At 44.8% G+C, this 17,733-nt stretch overlaps 3 protein-coding genes across 4 annotated transcripts; 1 reads left to right on the top strand and 2 right to left on the bottom strand.

The window, feature by feature from the left end:
- Nucleotides 1-132: 132 nt before the first annotated feature.
- On the bottom strand, nt 133-16,990 carry LOC109473363. Its single transcript, XM_019773227.1, has 28 exons — nt 16,881-16,990; nt 16,221-16,565; nt 15,703-15,882; nt 14,895-15,458; nt 14,614-14,770; nt 14,271-14,499; nt 13,894-14,008; nt 10,938-10,980; nt 10,192-10,518; nt 9,626-9,744; nt 8,845-9,408; nt 8,293-8,449; nt 7,702-7,930; nt 7,419-7,604; nt 6,870-6,883; nt 6,311-6,498; nt 5,728-5,907; nt 5,215-5,439; nt 4,305-4,455; nt 3,985-4,213; nt 3,520-3,700; nt 2,780-2,921; nt 2,038-2,378; nt 1,752-1,931; nt 1,088-1,645; nt 826-982; nt 516-744; nt 133-352 (listed from the first exon to the last, which is right to left on the bottom strand). Exons 2-28 carry the CDS (start codon nt 16,542-16,544, stop codon nt 154-156), a joined length of 6,168 nt encoding a protein of 2,055 aa, XP_019628786.1. The 5' UTR covers nt 16,545-16,565; nt 16,881-16,990; the 3' UTR covers nt 133-153.
- LOC109473798 (carboxylesterase 5A-like) lies at nt 3,502-6,746 on the bottom strand. Its single transcript, XM_019773866.1, is given in 8 exon segments — nt 3,502-3,700; nt 3,985-4,213; nt 4,305-4,455; nt 5,063-5,290; nt 5,293-5,631; nt 5,728-5,907; nt 6,158-6,498; nt 6,728-6,746. Coding segments are annotated over 8 exon segments (1,686 nt in total).
- On the top strand, nt 11,663-14,003 carry LOC109473799. 2 transcript variants are annotated; one of them, XM_019773867.1, is made up of 3 exons: nt 11,663-11,763; nt 12,065-12,363; nt 12,597-14,003. In XM_019773867.1, the coding sequence occupies exons 1-3, from the start codon at nt 11,752-11,754 to the stop codon at nt 12,829-12,831; spliced, it is 546 nt and encodes a 181-aa protein (XP_019629426.1). In that variant the 5' UTR covers nt 11,663-11,751; the 3' UTR covers nt 12,832-14,003. The 2 variants fall into 2 exon arrangements, with proteins under 2 accessions (XP_019629426.1, XP_019629427.1); XM_019773868.1 differs by lacking the exon at nt 11,663-11,763 and adding an exon at nt 11,815-11,879.
- Nucleotides 16,991-17,733: the final 743 nt, after the last annotated feature.

The raw sequence follows: 17,733 nt of genomic DNA, 5'->3' as shown, positions 1-17,733 counted from the left end.
GGTATCCTGTTGGATAAACCACAGTTTCAACATTTATCTACATATAGTTTCAACTTCATCTACAGAGATATCTATATAAAGTTTCACAATGTCTTTAGCAAGACATGATTCCTCCTATATCATGATGTCTTTTTCTGTATATATAAATAGCAATTATAACTCGTCTCTACCAGATGCTGCAGCGAGCTTGGGGATGACGTCATTCCACAGGGCCATCCTGTCAGGATGAAACCCTACGTCAGCAGATGACGTCACATCCAGCTTCATGTAGGCGGGGTTGTCAGGTGTGTACTGGGGCCACTCTGGTACCGTGGGGCTGTCAGCTGGGCCGCCGGTACGGTCAGATGGGTTCCTGAGACACCGACAAAAATCATAAAATGTTATATACAGAGAGAGCGGGCAAAGACTAGTGCGATTGTAATGTATAGCATAAAAAATTCCAACAAAATCAGATAAAAACCACTCGTCATCGTAATACAATCTTTAAGAGGATGAAATGAGTTGATCATCGTTACCCGGTTCGAGCAAAGTTAGCCCAGTAAGCCATCATGTCCAGACTTGTCCTCCTGTCGTCCGAGTTAAAGGCCATGAGTTCCCCGTCAGACGTCCGTATGTCTAAGAAGGCCACTCCAGGCATGATGTACAAGTCGTCTGTGTGGTCGCACCCTACCCAGTCCGGCCGGGCGGTGGACTGCCGTGAGGGCACGTAGTGGTTCTCATACAGGTAAACATTCCGACCTGAAGCTGGAACAATAACGTACCGTCAATGATGTGTCAGCGAAAATTCCATTTGTGACCATATCTAATCTTGATACATGGACTTACCCGCATGTTTGTTCGCGATTAGTACAGTAGGCGACACGAAGAGCTGGTCTCCGGCTGCCAGGCTGAACTGGTGCTGGATGACCATGGGGTCGTCTGCCTTGTCGTTGTCAAAGTACACTTTGCGTACAGCGGCGAGCATGTCATCGTGATACGAGCTCTGTAAATTCAAAAAGGATATTTTGACGTGAAGAAATTTATTTGACACAATGTTGCAAGTTTGAGAGAACACTGACGCGATTCAAGACACAGCATGTTAACCTACCGGGTAAGCTCTCTCCAAGGTTCTCTTTAGAGTGGAGAGGGCGGTGTCCTTCGTCATTCCCTGCCCATAGTTTGGCACGACTCCGAGCGGAACCACGTACCCGTATTCGTGGTTGTTCACACCCAGGAGATAGTCCACAGGGTTTGTCCGTCCTTGGTCAAACACGTCGTTAGGATGAGACGGAAGGAACGTCGTGTCCACTACAGGTGGGAAAGGCACTTCTTCAAAGTTGAGTTTCTGCATCACAGCCTGGTGACCGGTAATCAGGTCATCAGACGACTTTTTCCTGAGACAGGTCACCATGCTCGCTGTGTCCTTCGTGTCACAGCCGAGCACTTCCGCCAGCATCGCCGCTCTGGGCAGCGGCTTGGGGATGACTTCTACCGCCTGACAGCCGCCGCTCTGAGAGATGGCCCGCTGGAACAGACCCTTGCTGAGAGGAGACACCACGTGGTAGCACACACTCGCCCCGCCGGCAGACTGGCCGAAGATCGTGACCCGGTCTGGATCTCCTCCAAAGTTTGCGATGTTTTCTTGGACCCAAACCATCGCCTGGACCTTGAAATGAGAACAAAGTGACTTAACATGGAAAAACGGTGGTCTGTACTGCTGATCATGTTTCCCATTTAATGATTTCACTAAAAAAATGTCGAACGGGACTAACCTGATCGAGAAAGCCGAAGTTTCCAGGAGCATTCTCGTCCCCAGTGCTGAGGAACCCATGTACACCGAGTCGGTAGTTGATGGAGACGACCACGGCATCCTGGTGAGCAGCCAGGGAGGCATGCGGCATGATCCACCCGGCTCCGAGGATCAGTGCGCCACCGTGAAGCCATATCAGTACCTAAAGATGCGATTGAAATTCAAGATTTAGACTTTAGGTATACCTGGGATGTAAAAAGACTAAAGTTTCAGAGACATATTTACAATATACCATACAGTAAACATACCGGTAACCCTGCATCTCTTTCCAGGGTGGGTGTCTCCACATTAAGTGTCAGGCAGTCTTCACTGAAGCTTTTCTGTTCCATCTGTACGGGGAAGATGCTGAAAATGGCGTCGTCCTGTGGACAAAAGGGGCCTAGTTCAGTAGCATCCCTGACTCCTTGCCACGGAGCGGCAGGCAGAGGGGCGCGGAACCGCATGTCTCCGACAGGGGGCGCTGCGTACGGGATGCCGAGGAAGGTGTAGACAGGTTTGTCCGGCAGGTCGTTTGTGTACTGCACCGTTCCTCGCACCTTGCCGCTGGCCGTGGTCACCACAGGAGGGACATCGTCAGCGAGAAGTGAAGCTGGAGTTTGCGGCATAGACATTAGGGTATACTAGTATTATAAACGGATGTTTTGTAACTGAAGTTCCAAACACTTGTGAAGCACAATACCCATGAGACATATGAAAATATTCAAAATTTCTTTTACAACATCACATTGACAGAAATTTATGGCAATTGAATAAATGGGAAAGATACTACATTCCATTAGTGTTATTGATTTATTAGAATTACGTCGCAAGTACAACTTGCAGCTCTAAGAGCTGTTATGATTTCGGGCTTTTAAGTAAATACTATGTTCATAATTTTACAGTTGTTCCTCTCTTTCGAGTGCAGTATACACATGCGGATGGGGCTAGGTAAAAGGTGTTCACTATATCTGCGCCCCCTCCCATGCATACGCTAACAATAACAATACTTACTTACGGCACCCAAGAGTAACAATGCTGTACAGAGCATCTCTGTGGTATGACAGGGACTGCCCTTAGTCGTGAGGTTCATCAGTACTAGACAGTAGCTACAGTGCTCTTTCCTATTAATGTATAAGGGGACGCGGAACGGTCGTTACTAGCCCTAGTCGTCAAGGAAACTTCCGCGACGCCGACTGAAGAATTGCGGTCAAAGGTTAAAGGGCAATTATCAGGTGTAACGTGCCCCTGAGCCTAATCTGTCTAGTGATTCAAAAATTAGTATGCGGAAAACATATTTGCAAAGCTTTCAACCAAAACATCCAGTTGATCGACTGAGTAAATCTGCGGTGAAAGCTAATATGACTGTGTTTGGATAGCTAATGGATACGGTAAACTTGATATGGCATGTGAGTCAAAGGGCATTCACTGGAGTCGACGTTAGGGTCGACGTCTATTTGGTGGCACGTAAAAATGCACGGACGGATGCGGATTATGTTTTTGAACTACTTTTTCATCAAAACGTCAAAAATTCATACAAGCGTACAAAAGAAGGATTTTTGGTTCATTTCCAGGTTCGCTGGAAGAGGCTGATACGGTTTCCTCTTGTCTGTTGTTAGAGTCATTGTAGTTAACAGTATGGCAGAAAAAATCAACAAATCTGTGTATAAGACATACAACTGTATAGTTTAGGCACATACAATAACCAATGCGCTTATTAATATTAAGTCAATAAACTACAATTCATCCCTAACAGATGATGATACGAGCTTTGGAATGACGTCATTCCACAGTTTCATCTTCTGGGTCTTCAGCCCTATGTCAGCAGATGACGTCACATCCAGCTTCATGTAGGCGGGGTTGTCAGGTGTGTACTGGGGCCACTCTGGTACCGTGGGGCTGTCAGCTGGGCCGCCGGTACCGTCAGATGGGTTCCTGAAACAGAGTGTGCTAGATAAGTAATCTTAAAGAAAAATCCAAGGACCGTCTGTAACGCAGTTATTGCCTGCATCGTGACTACAATGTATTACCTGAAACTTAAAATCAAATCTGAGCTAAAAAATATTTCTAGAATAATGTGTATATACCTCGCAGGAAACGATTAATCTTTACACTAGACTACACTCAAACTCTCAATTCAGCAGGATTTAGGAGAGAAATTCGCTAATACTATATAGACCAATTATTTCATCCGAGCGTTGTGTGATTTACCCACGTACCCAGTTCGAGCAAAGTTGGCCCAATATGCCATCATGTACAGACTCGTCTTTTTATCTTCGTTGGAAAATGGGCGATGATCATCCCCAGACACAGCTGGAGGGTTTAGAAAGGCCAGGCCGGCCAAGATCACAAGTTCGTCCGTATGGTCACATCCAACCCAGTCCGGCCGACCAGCGGAGGCTACTGATGAGACGTACCGGTTGTCATACAGGTAGACTTGGCCATGATCTGTAAAACACAAACAATATTCAGTACATACTACAGCAACCTTCTGTCTTCTACCGTAATCGCAGTATCATCGATGCGAAAAGGAACTCACCAGCAAATTTCTTTGCAACGAAAACAGTAGGAGCGACCAATAACTGGTCTCCGTACACATGTGTGAACTGGTTCTGTATGGCCATGGAATCATCAGGGTTGTACTGGTACTCTTCACGTAGGGCCGCCACGATGTCGTTCTTCTTGGAAGTCTGTAACAGAAAAGAATTTTGTTAGAATCTACTCTACCTATTAGAGTACTAGTTAAAGAGTTTGACTTGTTCCAACACAATAAGGAGAACTCACCATAAATTTTCGGCTGATCCCGTCAACCTTCGTCAGATTTGTGATGCAATCGCTGACTTTCCGGAAGTCGGAAACGTGATGACGTCAGGAGTGCATCAAAAGTGGCGGGAAGACGGTATCTCCCACCATCACGGTTCAGAGAGGGTTGGTGGGCCCTGATGTAAACTGCCTCCTTCACGCCTCTCACAAAGTAATCCTGCTCCGTATCTAGAATGCGCACCTTGTCCAATGTAACTGTATGTCCGGGGGACTCGATGTGTATGTGTTGCGACACTTCCGATGTGTTTGAACTGGGGCGCCTGTGTTCCAGAAATCTAGTCTTGAGAGACCGTTCTGTTTCCCCTTATTGTGTTGGAACAAGTCAAACTCTTTAACTATGTATTCTACCAACACAGATGAGCTTTCATTCGAATATTAGAGTACTAATTTACATTTAACAAGAGTTTTAGGAGACATATAGTGTCATGTAGCGTGGAAGGAAAATCGGGAAAGCGAAAGATGACAGATACTTACAGGATAAAGCCTGCTCACGAGCATCTCCAGACGGAAGAGAAATTCCTCCTCTGTCATTCCCTGACCGAAGTTTGGAATCGTCCCCAAAGGGATACGAAATCCGTACTCGTGATCATTCGCTCCAAGAAGGTACTGTGCCACGTTTACTACACCCTTGTGTAGAAGATCATTGGGATGACCCGGAAGGTACGTCCCGTCAACCACGGGCGGGAACGGGAAGAGCTCAGCTCTCCCTGAAGCCGGAGGTTCATCTGTAGACGCCGATGACTGGCGACGAGGTCATCGGACGACGCCTGCCTGAGACAGGTCACCATGCTCGCGGTGTCTCCGGTCTCACAGCCGAGGTCTTCTGCCAACGCCACCCCTCTCTCCAGTGGCTGGGGGTTGACATCAAGGGTCTGACAGACGCTGCTCTGAGATATCGCACGATGGAACAGACCCTTGCTGAGAGGAGACACAACGTGGTAACACACACTCGCTCCACCAGCGGACTCGCCAAAAATCGTAATCCGGTCAGGATCCCCTCCGAAGTTTCTTATGTTCTCTTTGACCCAAAGCATCGATTGGACCTGCGAAAATCAGAAACGTTATAATTAGGGCACATTATAGTTATATGCTACAGTTATTGAAGAACAAGAGAGTCAAATAAAGAGTATGTAGCTGACCTGGTCCAGGAAGCCGAAGTTGCCAGGTGCGTTCTCGTCCCCAGTGCTGAGGAAACCTAGCGGACCGAGGCGGTAGTTGATCGTGACGACCACCACGTCCTGATGGGCCGCCAGAGACGCGTAGGGCCACATCCCGCCTGCACCCGCCAACAGCGCACCTCCATGGATCCACAGCAAAACCTGCAGGGACATGTACAATTACGTTAACTTGAGATGAATAATTATGTACTTTAGTTGGAAGCTCTCCTTTTCCCAAATGCTATTAACGACAAGAAAAAGATGACGTTACTGCTATCAACAAGTACTTCAACACACAGCATTAACCATAGCCAGAACCTGAAAGGTTGGGTAGTTAATACTAGTAGTGCATGCCGAAAAAAAGTTATTCTCTGCCATGTCGGCCCGGCTGTCCTGTTTCTTTACTTCTTACCGGCAGAATTGCGTTATTTCCAAGTGACGGCGTTTCGATGTTTAACGTCAGACAGTCTTCGTCGAAAGTGGCGTGATGATAGTGAGCGGGGAACCCTTTTAACATAGCATAGTCTTGAGGACAGTATGGTCCCAGTTCAGTAGCATCCCTGACTCCTTCCCACGGAGCGGCAGGCTGGGGGGCGCGGAACCGCAGGTCTCCGACAGGGGGCGCTGCGTACGGGATGCCGAGGAAGGTGTAGACAGGTTTGTCCGGCAGGTCGTTTGTGTACTGCACCGTTCCTCGCACCTTGCCGCTGGCCGTGGTCACCACAGGAGGGACATCGTCGCTGAAACCAGACGCTGAACAGAGGAGAACAGAAGGGAATAAAAGACAAAAACTACACTCAGTATGTGGTAAAAGTAAATACAAGAGATGATGATGTATTAAAAATATATATTTCATCCATACCATGGTATGGAGGGAAATATAAAAAAAAAACATTACTCTGATAATTTGCCGTAGGGGCGAAGAGTTGATATGTTACCAAAGGGTTAATGAACGACCTGGCCAATCCAGATGTTTACTCACATGCTGCACACAGCCACATCGCAAACAAGACCAGAATATGCATTTGAACACCTCTAGCTGTAATCCTCTCCAGTACCAAAGACTCTTGAAACATTTGCTTGTTGATATAGGACCAAGGAGGTTATAGACCATGTGCATGTACGTGTATGCTCTGGACTATGAACAGCGGGTCACTCGTTCATTGGGTTACCCCATTGTGTGACGAGGGGTGCTGTGACCCATTTGATTTTGAGAATGGCGCGTGGCTCTTACAAGAAACTTTGGACACTGTCTCAAAGTATTGGATATATCTCTTTTATTGACTTCCATACCGGGCATCACTAAAAAAGGGCTCAAAAGGTCAACCAGACATACCGAATTAACATAGCAAAAGAATAGACGTATATGATTATGACTTATACATATATGAAATGTTGGCCCAGAATGTTTACGTCTGATTATAAACTTCACCAATCAATACTTGCATAGTGACCGTGAAATTATTCCAACAAAGTGATCATTTTATGCAACATAGACATGAACTCCGGACGGGGTGATCCCCCAATTTAATTACATTTATAGGCTAGTTGGAAGCGCCGTGGCCAAAACTCAGTTTGCGCTTGGCCGATGCTTTCAGGCGAGAGGTTTCTGTCGGGCGGATAACCGCTGGGCCATTAGGTCATTGACGCCCGTTGGAAGCCATAATAATTACAACTTGGAGGGAGCAGCTAGCTTGGGGATGACGTCATTCCACAGGGCCATCCTGTCAGGATGAAACCCTATGTCAGCAGATGACGTCACATCCAGCTTCATGTAGGCGGGGTTGTCAGGTGTGTACTGAGGCCACTCTGGTACCGTGGGGCTGTCAGCTGGGCCGCCGGTACCGTCAGATGGGTTCCTGAGAAAACACAGATAAAAACGTACTGTAGAGAAACACTCAGATAATGTGAGATTATTGGAGAATGACAATGTGCAAGGCTGAAAGAAGCGCTCACCCAGTTCGAGCGAAGTTGGCCCAGTAAGCCATCATATCCAAACTGGCCTTCTTGTCGTTTTCAGAAAATCGCAGCAAACGTCCCGAGGTCAAAGGTACATTCAAGAAGGCCACGCCGGACATGACGAACAACTCGTCACCATGGTCACACCCCACCCAGTCCGGCCGGCCAGCGGCAAACCGTGAGGGCACGTAGTGGTTCTCATACAGGTAGACTTTCTGTCCAGAAGCTGAAATTCATGACAATGACAATGAAGTTAATATATTCATGCCCCAAACGCAGTACATTAGCTACAAATAGGAGTAGGGAAACCATGCTATGTTCTATCTATATCTATGCTTTACAAGTCACGAGTTTCTTCTTGAGTCTTCTTGAGACATTTGTATACGAATGTACAGAATTTTTCTAGCACATCGTGGTCAACTGAAGACATTATAGGTAAGAACATGTCGTCGTCGTCGTCGTCCTTTGTTAGATGTACATGTACATATTGATACGGCTGTTCACTGACAGGGTTCAATACGAAACCAGGAAAAAGTTCATTTCAAGTCTGTTGTCAGTTTCCATGGCAAATGGTAAAATGTAGCTCACCTGAGTGTTTGTTTGCGACGAAAACCGTCGGAGCCAGGAAGGCGTTGTCCCCGCACGCCTGGCTGAACTGGTGCTGTATCGACATTGGGTCGTCCCCGCTGTAACAGTCTCGGTACAGCCTGCTGATTTCTGATACAATGTTGTCGTGGTTGGAACCCTGGCAATGGCAATAAAGTCTTGTCAGGTTTTGTCTATTTTTTTTTTAGAATTGAAAATCTCTTGCTATTGATTGGACGTTACATGCATAGTTGAATTATTTTAAAACTAGAAAAGTAACATTTGCAAAGCAAATGCATAATGTTTATCTCTGCATATGGTCTGCTCTATTAATTCTTACTCAAACACATGCACATATATGGTGACAGTATTCCTCTTACTATGAAATTGCAACATTATGTAACTCAACACCAGTTACCATGGTGACAGGTGTCAACAAATCAAGTCATTGGCCAGGTCAGAGGTCACTGTTTGAAGAAGAAGAGGAAGAAACTGAGCAAAAACAATATTTGGTAAACATAAAAAGCTAGGAACAATCAGAAATGCGATGCTTACCGGATAAAGAGCGCCGATCCTTCTCTTCATCCTGAGGAGGTACTTGTCCTCCGTCATTCCCCGACCATAGCCTGGAAACATCGTCATGGGAAGCAGGAGTCCGTACTCGTGGTTATTCACGCCCAGAAGGTAGTCCACGGCATTAGCTCGGCCCATGTCGAATATAACTGCCGGTTCAGCGGGAAGAAAATGCCCGTCAACAGCCGGTGCGAAAGGTAGCTGTGCGCCCTGGCGGACGACCTTCTTCATCACTTCCAGAGTACCGGAGTTGAGTTCATCTGCTGACTTCTGCCTGAGACCGGCCAACATGTTTGCCGTATCCCGTGTGTCGCAGCCAAGTTCTTCCGCCAACATCACAGCCCTCTCCTGGGGCCTTGAGAAGGTGTCGCACGTCTGACAGACGCCGCTCTGAGAGATGGCCCGCTGGAACAGACCCTTGCTGAGAGGAGACACCACGTGGTAGCACACACTCGCACCGCCAGCGGACTCGCCGAAGATCGTGACCCGGTCTGGATCTCCTCCAAAGTTCCGGATGTTCTCTTGGACCCAAACCATCGCCTGGACCTATATATAGAAAGAACAAACATCACACGTTGGACAGTATATACTTCCATTCAGCGGTCTATAATTTTCTATGCACTGCTGCTAGGCTGACCACTGTTTTGAATAAAGAATAAAGAATCCTAAAATGTCAGCAGATATCCGATTGAAGTGTGCTACCTTTAGACCAATCTTGAGTTTTGATTTTTCAGTGCGACATTTAGTAACCTAAATGATTAACCTGGTCCAGGAAGCCAAAATTCCCGGGGGCAATCTCGTCCCCAGTGCTGAAGAACCCCAGCACGCCCAGCCGGTAGTTACAGGTGACGACTACCACGTCTTGATGGGCTGCGAGGGAGGTGTAGGGGAGGAAGTATCCAGCACCAACATACAGTCCTCCGCCGTGGATCCATAGTAGCACCTACACGAAACATAAACATTAAATGTTTTATTACAACGCAACATCTTGACAAGATGACAAAGTTCAATCTTTTCTTAATTATGTAAACTATTTTCATACAATAAAATATTCTATAGCTACAAAAAGGGGAAATCTGCAGAAGCATCGTGGCAAATGGGGTACTTTTTGTTCTTGATTCTTAATATCAGTATTATGATTTTCATTATCAGTATTATGATTTGAATTACTGTATAATGGATAATTCTTTTTCATTATTAGCTTTATGATTTGAATTATTGTATAATGAATGGTTCAGTGTATGTATTTTCTTTTGATTTTTTAAAGTAAAAGGAGATTTATATAATAGGAGACATTGGGCGGTAGACAAAAATGTTTTCTATCTACCGGCAGCCCAGCATCCTTTGCTATGGCTGGTGTTTCGACGTTCAGGGTCAGACAGTCTTCGTCCATGTTGTAATGCTGTAGTTTGACTGGCAGGTTGTTAAGAAAGGCGGTGCCTTGTGGACAGTAGGGTCCCAGTTCAATAGCATCCCTGACTCCTTCCCACGGAACAGCAGGCTGAGGCGCGCGGAACCGCAGGTCTCCGACAGGGGGCGCTGCGTACGGGATGCCGAGGAAGGTGTAGACAGGTTTGTCCGGCAGGTCGTTTGTGTACTGCACCGTTCCTCGCACCTTGCCGCTGGCCGTGGACACAACAGGAGCCGCCATGGTCGCTGGTAATGGGGACGGAAAACCATATAATAACAGTTATATGTCAAATCTTTATATTATCATTCTTCACATACAGAGGAGAGGTCTAGAAATCAATGCTTCCCAAAATAGTACTGTCAATGTACATGTACTCACCTTCGACACCTAACTTAACAGTCGTTACTTGTGAAGAAATTGCGAAAAGCAAACTTAGTATCTAACTGAAGGTAGACAGTTGTTTGTGCCTATCCACGGCCGGGTAAATCGTGGTGTACATGGACTTTGGTGGTGGACTTTGTCCATGTTGTCACGAGTAGTGTTTTTAAAAGTGGCAAAAGTGTGTACAAAGGTCACCTGGGTTATTGGACCGTTCTATTTGAAAGTGGGTGGAGTTGAATTGTTTTTTAATCATATAATAATATTATATAGCGTGACGTTAAACCTTCGCGTAGTGGAGTCTGTTTCTTCGCTGGTATAACAGGAGGCTGTAACAAAGGTATTAATAATACAAAAATTAGCCCTGGGCTGTCACAGTGACTTTTGGACATCCTTGGAGGGCCCCAATTAATATGTGTACAAGTGCCTATTGGCCATCATTATACGACACTACAACTTAGTAGTACAAATGTACACATGTACCAGTAATGGCCTCTAAGAGTCGCCATCATGGCCAACCCAAAAATCAAACACCTAGAATTGCCATGATTTATGCCAGAGATCAACGACCCTCGTAATTATCTGACGCGTCAAGCTTGTCCAGGTGTGAAATCTGTCGTGACACAGCTTGCCGTACAGGTACAGGTACAGGCATACTAGTACTGGAGACAACATGGCAAAACTACATGTAACTGTTACATGTAACTGAACTTGTCATTGAATCAGAAGCGTGTCACTAACTCTACTCTACTATGTACACATATACACCAGTTTGATTACAGGATTTTGAAAAAGTTGTGTAATTATATCTCTCTTTTTTTTCTTCCCTTCTTTGAATTCACTACGAGGAAGTTGGAACATACGCAGAATTGGAGGCAATAAAGGTTACCCCAGGCGTATTTGTTGGGCCCACGCACACAAGAGATCGGTCTTTCCGGGGAAAGGGGAACTTTTTCGCCTAATCTCGGTGTCAGAAAGATTATGAGGAACAAAACGTTACCTGGTAAGATGTAATTTACTCACAATTGCAATTATATAGTATTATCATCAGTGACTATCCACTTCCCTACATAAGCTTTTGGAAGAAGGAACACAACGACATGGACTCCACTGTAAGTACAGTTCCGGGGCTGTTTATTTATGTACATGTATGTGGGCGGGTATTTCGTGGGGTTTCTTCGTTTGTTTGATATGTAGAAATTATATCAGATATGTCTCATTTCCTATGGTAAATCCGACAATTAATCTTTTAATTTTTCGTCTTTTCAAGGCTAAGTAGTTTGGTGATCTCCTGGCAGTTTTTTTCGTCAATGTCATTGTCATTGTCAATATATGGCAGTGTTATCTCACTTGCAATTAGTTTTCACCTCTATCTCCCTAGTTTATGCAACTCTTTGGCCTATTTGTTTTTAGGTGAGGGTGGTCGTAATCTTGCTCGTGGCCGGTTCACTACTTGGCATCCTGCGACCAACACAAGGTTTAGGGGAAACCCTAGGTCCTAGTGCTGGTAAGCGAGGCGGCACTACTGTTTTTTTCGAATTCTCAGCATTGAGGCCGACACGCCACCGGTATGACCTGAAACAAGGAGCCAGAGACAGACCTGTTCCGGTGTCGGCCTTGGGCTCTCCCCGCCGGCACCACGGACGGTACCTCTACCAACCACCCCTGCCTGTCAACGTTCCAAACAACCAGCTGTCTATTTGCAAATGGAGGTAATGGCAATTTCCATTTTTCCAGTGTATTAATATATTAGACAAACACATGATTTGCACAGATCTCAAGAGGACGACGGATATACTTATTCACTTACTCAACACATAGACACCATACACGCCGGTTCAAAGTTGAAACCTAATATATACATATTCCTTTACATGTACTATGCATGCCTGTGTATTTTCTTCATGCATGGGGCCAACAATATAACGTTGCATCTATTTGCTAGGTATGAAGACAACGTCCAACCCGACCGTTTCCCGTCGACTCTGAAGGTAGCTGTGAAGGAGTACACGGGTTCCCGGTGCCACGACCCTGCCACTGGGGCGCCTCGGGCCGACCTCGCCTGCCTCCCGATCGACTACCAGCTGAACGTCCTGCGGAGAAACAGCGAGGGCGAGTGGCAGGAGTCGGTGGAGTACGTGACTATCGGCTTCACGTGTGCCGGATCGAACACACGCTAGAACCTGTACAAGTGGTGTCTGTCCATTATAGGTCTTTACATATAGTTTGAAATAAAATGGGGCGGTTTTGAACCTGAAATTGTGTTGCTTCACCTTCTTTGGTTTTAATTTGGGTCGGAATAAAACATAGTAAAAAAAACAACACTACTACTAAGCTACTTCAACCATATCATCACTTTAAAACAGCAATGGCTACAAAAAACAGAGACGGAAGTAAAGATTAGAGGGATGAGATCAGGAAATAGTTGCCACGGGGGGAACATCTCTCCAACATATAATTGTGTAGAATTTTATAGACTGATTACATAAATGTTTCCCTACTTCATACACCTAAATTATACATATTCACAATGATATAAGACATTCTAAAACCATCACAGAGGACCAAGGAGAAGTCTAATTTATTCAATAGACTATAGTGCTAACTTGGTTATGTATACATGTATGCATAAGTGCATGAATGCAAATTACATGTATTCATTTGTTGTGACCTGTACTTAAATTAAGGTAATTTTGTTTATTCATATACATGTATAGTTCCAGAAACTCTTCCAGGAACACCCCTGAGCCTAATCATCTTATATTATATCCAAATTTCTCACCACAATGACATAGACAATTGATACAGGCATGTTGATACAATTACAGATATTTTGACATTCCCACACAGAAATGTATGTTTGGTCTCCTTTGTCATGTTATTAAAAACCATAAAACTATTGTGTTCAGATACAGGCTACTCTTGTCTTCTGACTCATTCACAGCTACTGATGAAACAAAGCAGATGCTATCTGAAATGTCTGAATGTACAGAGAATTCATCCTGTGGTTTGATTTATTTTGCACTACACAGGTACAAAGCTATCAGTTGGAGAAGACATGTATTTTGATACCATACATTATTGCATTTTTAAAAGCACTGGGTAGAGAACAGATAGACTCAATTGAAATGTTCTTGCTTAAAAACACTAACTGTACTTCCTGAACATCACAACTTGGAAGATGCAGCAAGCTTGGGGATGACGTCATTCCACAGGGCCATCCTTTCTGTCTTCAGCCCTACGTCAGCAGATGACGTCACATCCAGCTTCATGTAGGCGGGGTTGTCAGGTGTGTACTGGGGCCACTCTGGTACCATGGGGCTGTCAGCTGGGCCGCCGGTACCGTCAGATGGGTTTCTGGGTTGGAGGAAAGCATTGAGTTTAGTAAATTTTTACTCTGCTGAGATGACAGTCTAATAATAACAATCTCTGTTGCATTAAAAGAGTTGAATTCGAGATATTGCCTGATTAAAAACATGCACTAACGAGAAAGAGACACAAACTGAAAGTAATGAGGTTAGATACTTAACCTCTTTGCTGAAAGGAATCCATTTTATGAATTGTCTTAAAAGAACTTAGAATATTGCAGATTATGATTGAGTGTAAAATCAACACGTACCCAGATCTAGCAAAGTTTGCCCAGTAAGCCATCATGCTCAGGCTGGTCCTTTTGTCATCAGGGGAGAATGGCAGCAGAGCACCGACTTTCAAAGGCACATCCAGGAAGGCAGCGCCAGACACCATCAAAACCTCGTCTGAATGGTCACACCCCACCCAGTCTGGCCGGACAGCTGCAGGACTAGAGGGCGCATACTGGTTCTCATACAGGTAGACTTTCTGTCCAGCAGCTGAAAAAGAATTTTGTCATATTCTGAGACCATCCCTCTGTACATTGCAACTATTGTCACCACAAAAAAATCTAACTTCCCAAAGACAAGGGGTAAAGTACCAAAAGAGCTCACCTGAATGTTTGTTTGCAGTGAGAACAGTCGGAGCAACAAACATCTGATCTCCGAAGGCCTGGGTGAACTGGTACTCTACAGCATGTGGGTCATCTGGGTTGTCACCTTCCTGGTACGTCCTGCGTATGGCTGCTGTGATGTTGTTCAAGTTGGCTTTCTGTTGGGAAACACACACAAGCAAACACAATTTAACTAACATCTGAAAAGCAAATTATGTTAAGAAAGTAACGTCACTGATTTGTCATGAAAAAAAGGTCAAAATACAGGTCCTATAAACTTACTGGATAGACTGCTCCCATCCTCTTTTTCAGCCTGACGAGATACCTGTCCACGGTTAGTCCTTGTCCAAATCCTCGGATATACTGATTTGGGAGCTGAAACCCATACTCGTGGTTTCCCACACCTAGAAGATAGTCTACTGTGTGTGCCTGTCCGAGATCAAATACGTCCGAGGGACACATTGGAAGAAAGCTTCCATCAACAACAGGCCCAAAAGCAAGAAGCTCCCCTTTGGAACCTAGTTTCTTCAAAAGATGTTGGCTACAGGCGACTATTTGGTCTACTGACTTCTCCCTAAGGCCCGCCACCATGCTGGCTGTGCTCTTTGTATCACAGCCCATTTCTCCTGCTAGCATTGCTGCTCTGTCCAGTGGATTTGACACGACATCCAGTGTTTGACACACACCACTCTGAGAGATGGCTCGCTGGAACAGACCCTTGCTGAGAGGCGAAACAAGGTGGTAACAAACACTCGTGCCACCAGCGGACAAACCGAATAGCGTAACCCGGTCCGGATCCCCTCCAAAGTTTCTGATGTTCTGCTGGACCCAAACCATCGCCTGAACCTATAGAGGAGAACAATGGGAATTGCGTATGACAATTATGTGGTACTTTCAAGCCTTTTCAAGCTTATCCTTGTATTGGTTTCCTTTTTGAAAAATCTATATGTTGCTATCTATATGTCACAGGTCTAAAGGGATGACATTTAGATGCATTAACAGACATGCCCCTTTATTTGATCATCACCATATCTTAATTACCCTACAAATCATTAACAGCTAATTGTAGACAACAGAATATTTATCCAACCTGGTCAAGGAAAGCAGCATTCCCGGGTGCGTTCTCGTCCCCGGTGCTGAGGAAGCCAAGGGCGCCGAGGCGATAGTTGAAGGTCACGACCACCACGTCTTGGTGGGCAGCCAGGGATAGGAAGGGCACCTGGTGTCCCAGTCCAGATACAAATCCACCACCATGGATCCACAGGAGCACCTACAACACGGTGTATTTCATACTTATTAATTATGCTCTAATATGACATAATCTGTCCAACAACTTGGATGTTTTCCATATAACACAATGGCTTTCATTTTAATAAGGGCCTGCATGGGGGGTAGGGATTACAAATTACGCAACATTTTTGCCACCGTTTACGACTTTACACTTTGCGGTTAATGTACTATTACGAATTACGTTGATTTTTGGGGAGGATGCCTACGGATGACAAAGACTAAGAAAGGCCTGATTACGCATTACGAACAAGGGCATGCATGTCCCCTTTTCCATATGACACAATGCCTTTCATTTTAGTAACACCTGTCAAAACTTACAGGCAGTCCTGCATCCTTTCTCATTGTTGGTGTTTCGATATTCAGTGTTAGGCAGTCTTCACTGAACTTGTAATGTTTGAGCTGAATAGGGTAGAGGTTGAAGGCATCTTGATCTTGTGGACAGTAGGGGCCTAGTTCGGTAGCATCCCTGACTCCTTCCCACGGAGCGGCAGGCAGAGGCGCGCGGAACCGCAGGTCTCCGACAGGGGGCGCTGCGTACGGGATGCCGAGGAAGGTGTAGACAGGTTTGTCCGGCAGGTCGTTTGTGTACTGCACCGTTCCTCGCACCTTGCCGCCGGCCGTGGACACAACAGGAACCGCCATGGCCGCTATATATAATGACAGCTACAAAACAAATCGCGATCTCACCCTTTCCATGAAAAATGACGATAAATTACCCCCGTCTCCTCCCCTTGACACTGTGCCGCGTATAATGAGAGTCTTGTTCAAAAACTTTATTAAACATACATGTATAACGTTATCCACCCGTTAGGTACTAGGTTAATTCATAAAGGTCCCATACAGTGGTATAACGATCCGCCATAGGCCATAGGTTTGGTACTTCTGTTTGTACTGTGTAGAAAATTATGTCCTTGGTCAAAAATATAATTCTTACAGACTTGATACTAGGAATTAAGGTTCTAAAATTGTTGTACTAACCTTGCGCACTTACATTATCTTCTAGAGTGGAGTTTTATGTCGTCTGGCAGGCTGCATAAGCTCGTGATAGTCACAAAATTATGGACTTTGTCAACTTTTGTACACATGTGGGTCACAAGGAGGTCAGTGGGCGATTTTACTCAAAATAGGGGACAAAAAAGGAAAAGATGTAATTCTTTTAAATATTCACTCAATGGGGCTGCAAAAGGCTACATAAAGATAAAATATAACTTGATAAAATATCAATAGTATATGTGTATGGCCGAATGAAAAATAAAAAGACAAAACATGGTTTTAAACCCACCCCCTTGATATAGTAGTCTTGACCGTGTACATTTCGACGAGCGCATTACACCACGGGGGTGATAGCTATATTGGCTCACTGAAGAATCTGAATACCTGAACCAACATCCAGTTGATAGTATTATTGGGAGACAGAAAAGCCTTAAAATCTTGCTACCCACCGAAACAGATCTAGAAGCAGGTGACCTGCACTACATGCGTGAGGATATCACAGTTGCAATTGATTGGATCAAATTCAAAGGTTGACATGGTCTCTATTAGTGTAGTCATTATGAGTGTACGTTGGACATTAAAAACTATATGTTAGCATAATGGATCATAATGAGCACCAGCATTCAACTAATCTCTGAAGAAGTGATTATAATTTGGGAAAATAATACTATAAATAGTTGGATTTATATCCATATGTCAGACATAAATTCAATTTCATATTTCAAACATTTAGCGTTTGACAAATTATGTTTTCTGGGAGGAATCTTTTGATAATTCGCACATATAAATCCTAGAGAGTGAATTAATTTTACAACACACAAATTATGAATAAACAATA

This window comes from Branchiostoma belcheri, unplaced genomic scaffold, assembly GCF_001625305.1.
Source record: "Branchiostoma belcheri isolate BF01 breed outbred unplaced genomic scaffold, Haploidv18h27 scaffold3, whole genome shotgun sequence".
NCBI lineage: Eukaryota > Metazoa > Chordata > Leptocardii > Amphioxiformes > Branchiostomatidae > Branchiostoma > Branchiostoma belcheri.
The sequence above is the reverse complement of the archived record's forward strand: the minus strand, read 5'-3'. Positions and strand labels throughout refer to the sequence as shown.

Excerpts from the sequence above, each read along its gene's own strand:
- LOC109473363 (XM_019773227.1), bottom strand. The coding sequence starts at position 16,544 with ATGGCGGTTCCTGTTGTGTCCACGGCCGGCGGCAAGGTGCGAGGAACG. Across the intron at positions 9,745-10,191 it reads AGCAAAGGATGCTGGGCTGC|CCTCCCTCGCAGCCCATCAA; the intron begins CGGTAGATAGAA and ends TCCTCCCCTACA. Across the intron at positions 8,450-8,844 it reads GGATCGGCGCTCTTTATCCG|GGTTCCAACCACGACAACAT; the intron begins GTAAGCATCGCA and ends TGCCATTGCCAG.
- LOC109473799 (XM_019773867.1), top strand. Across the intron at positions 12,364-12,596 it reads CTGTCTATTTGCAAATGGAG|GTATGAAGACAACGTCCAAC; the intron begins GTAATGGCAATT and ends TCTATTTGCTAG.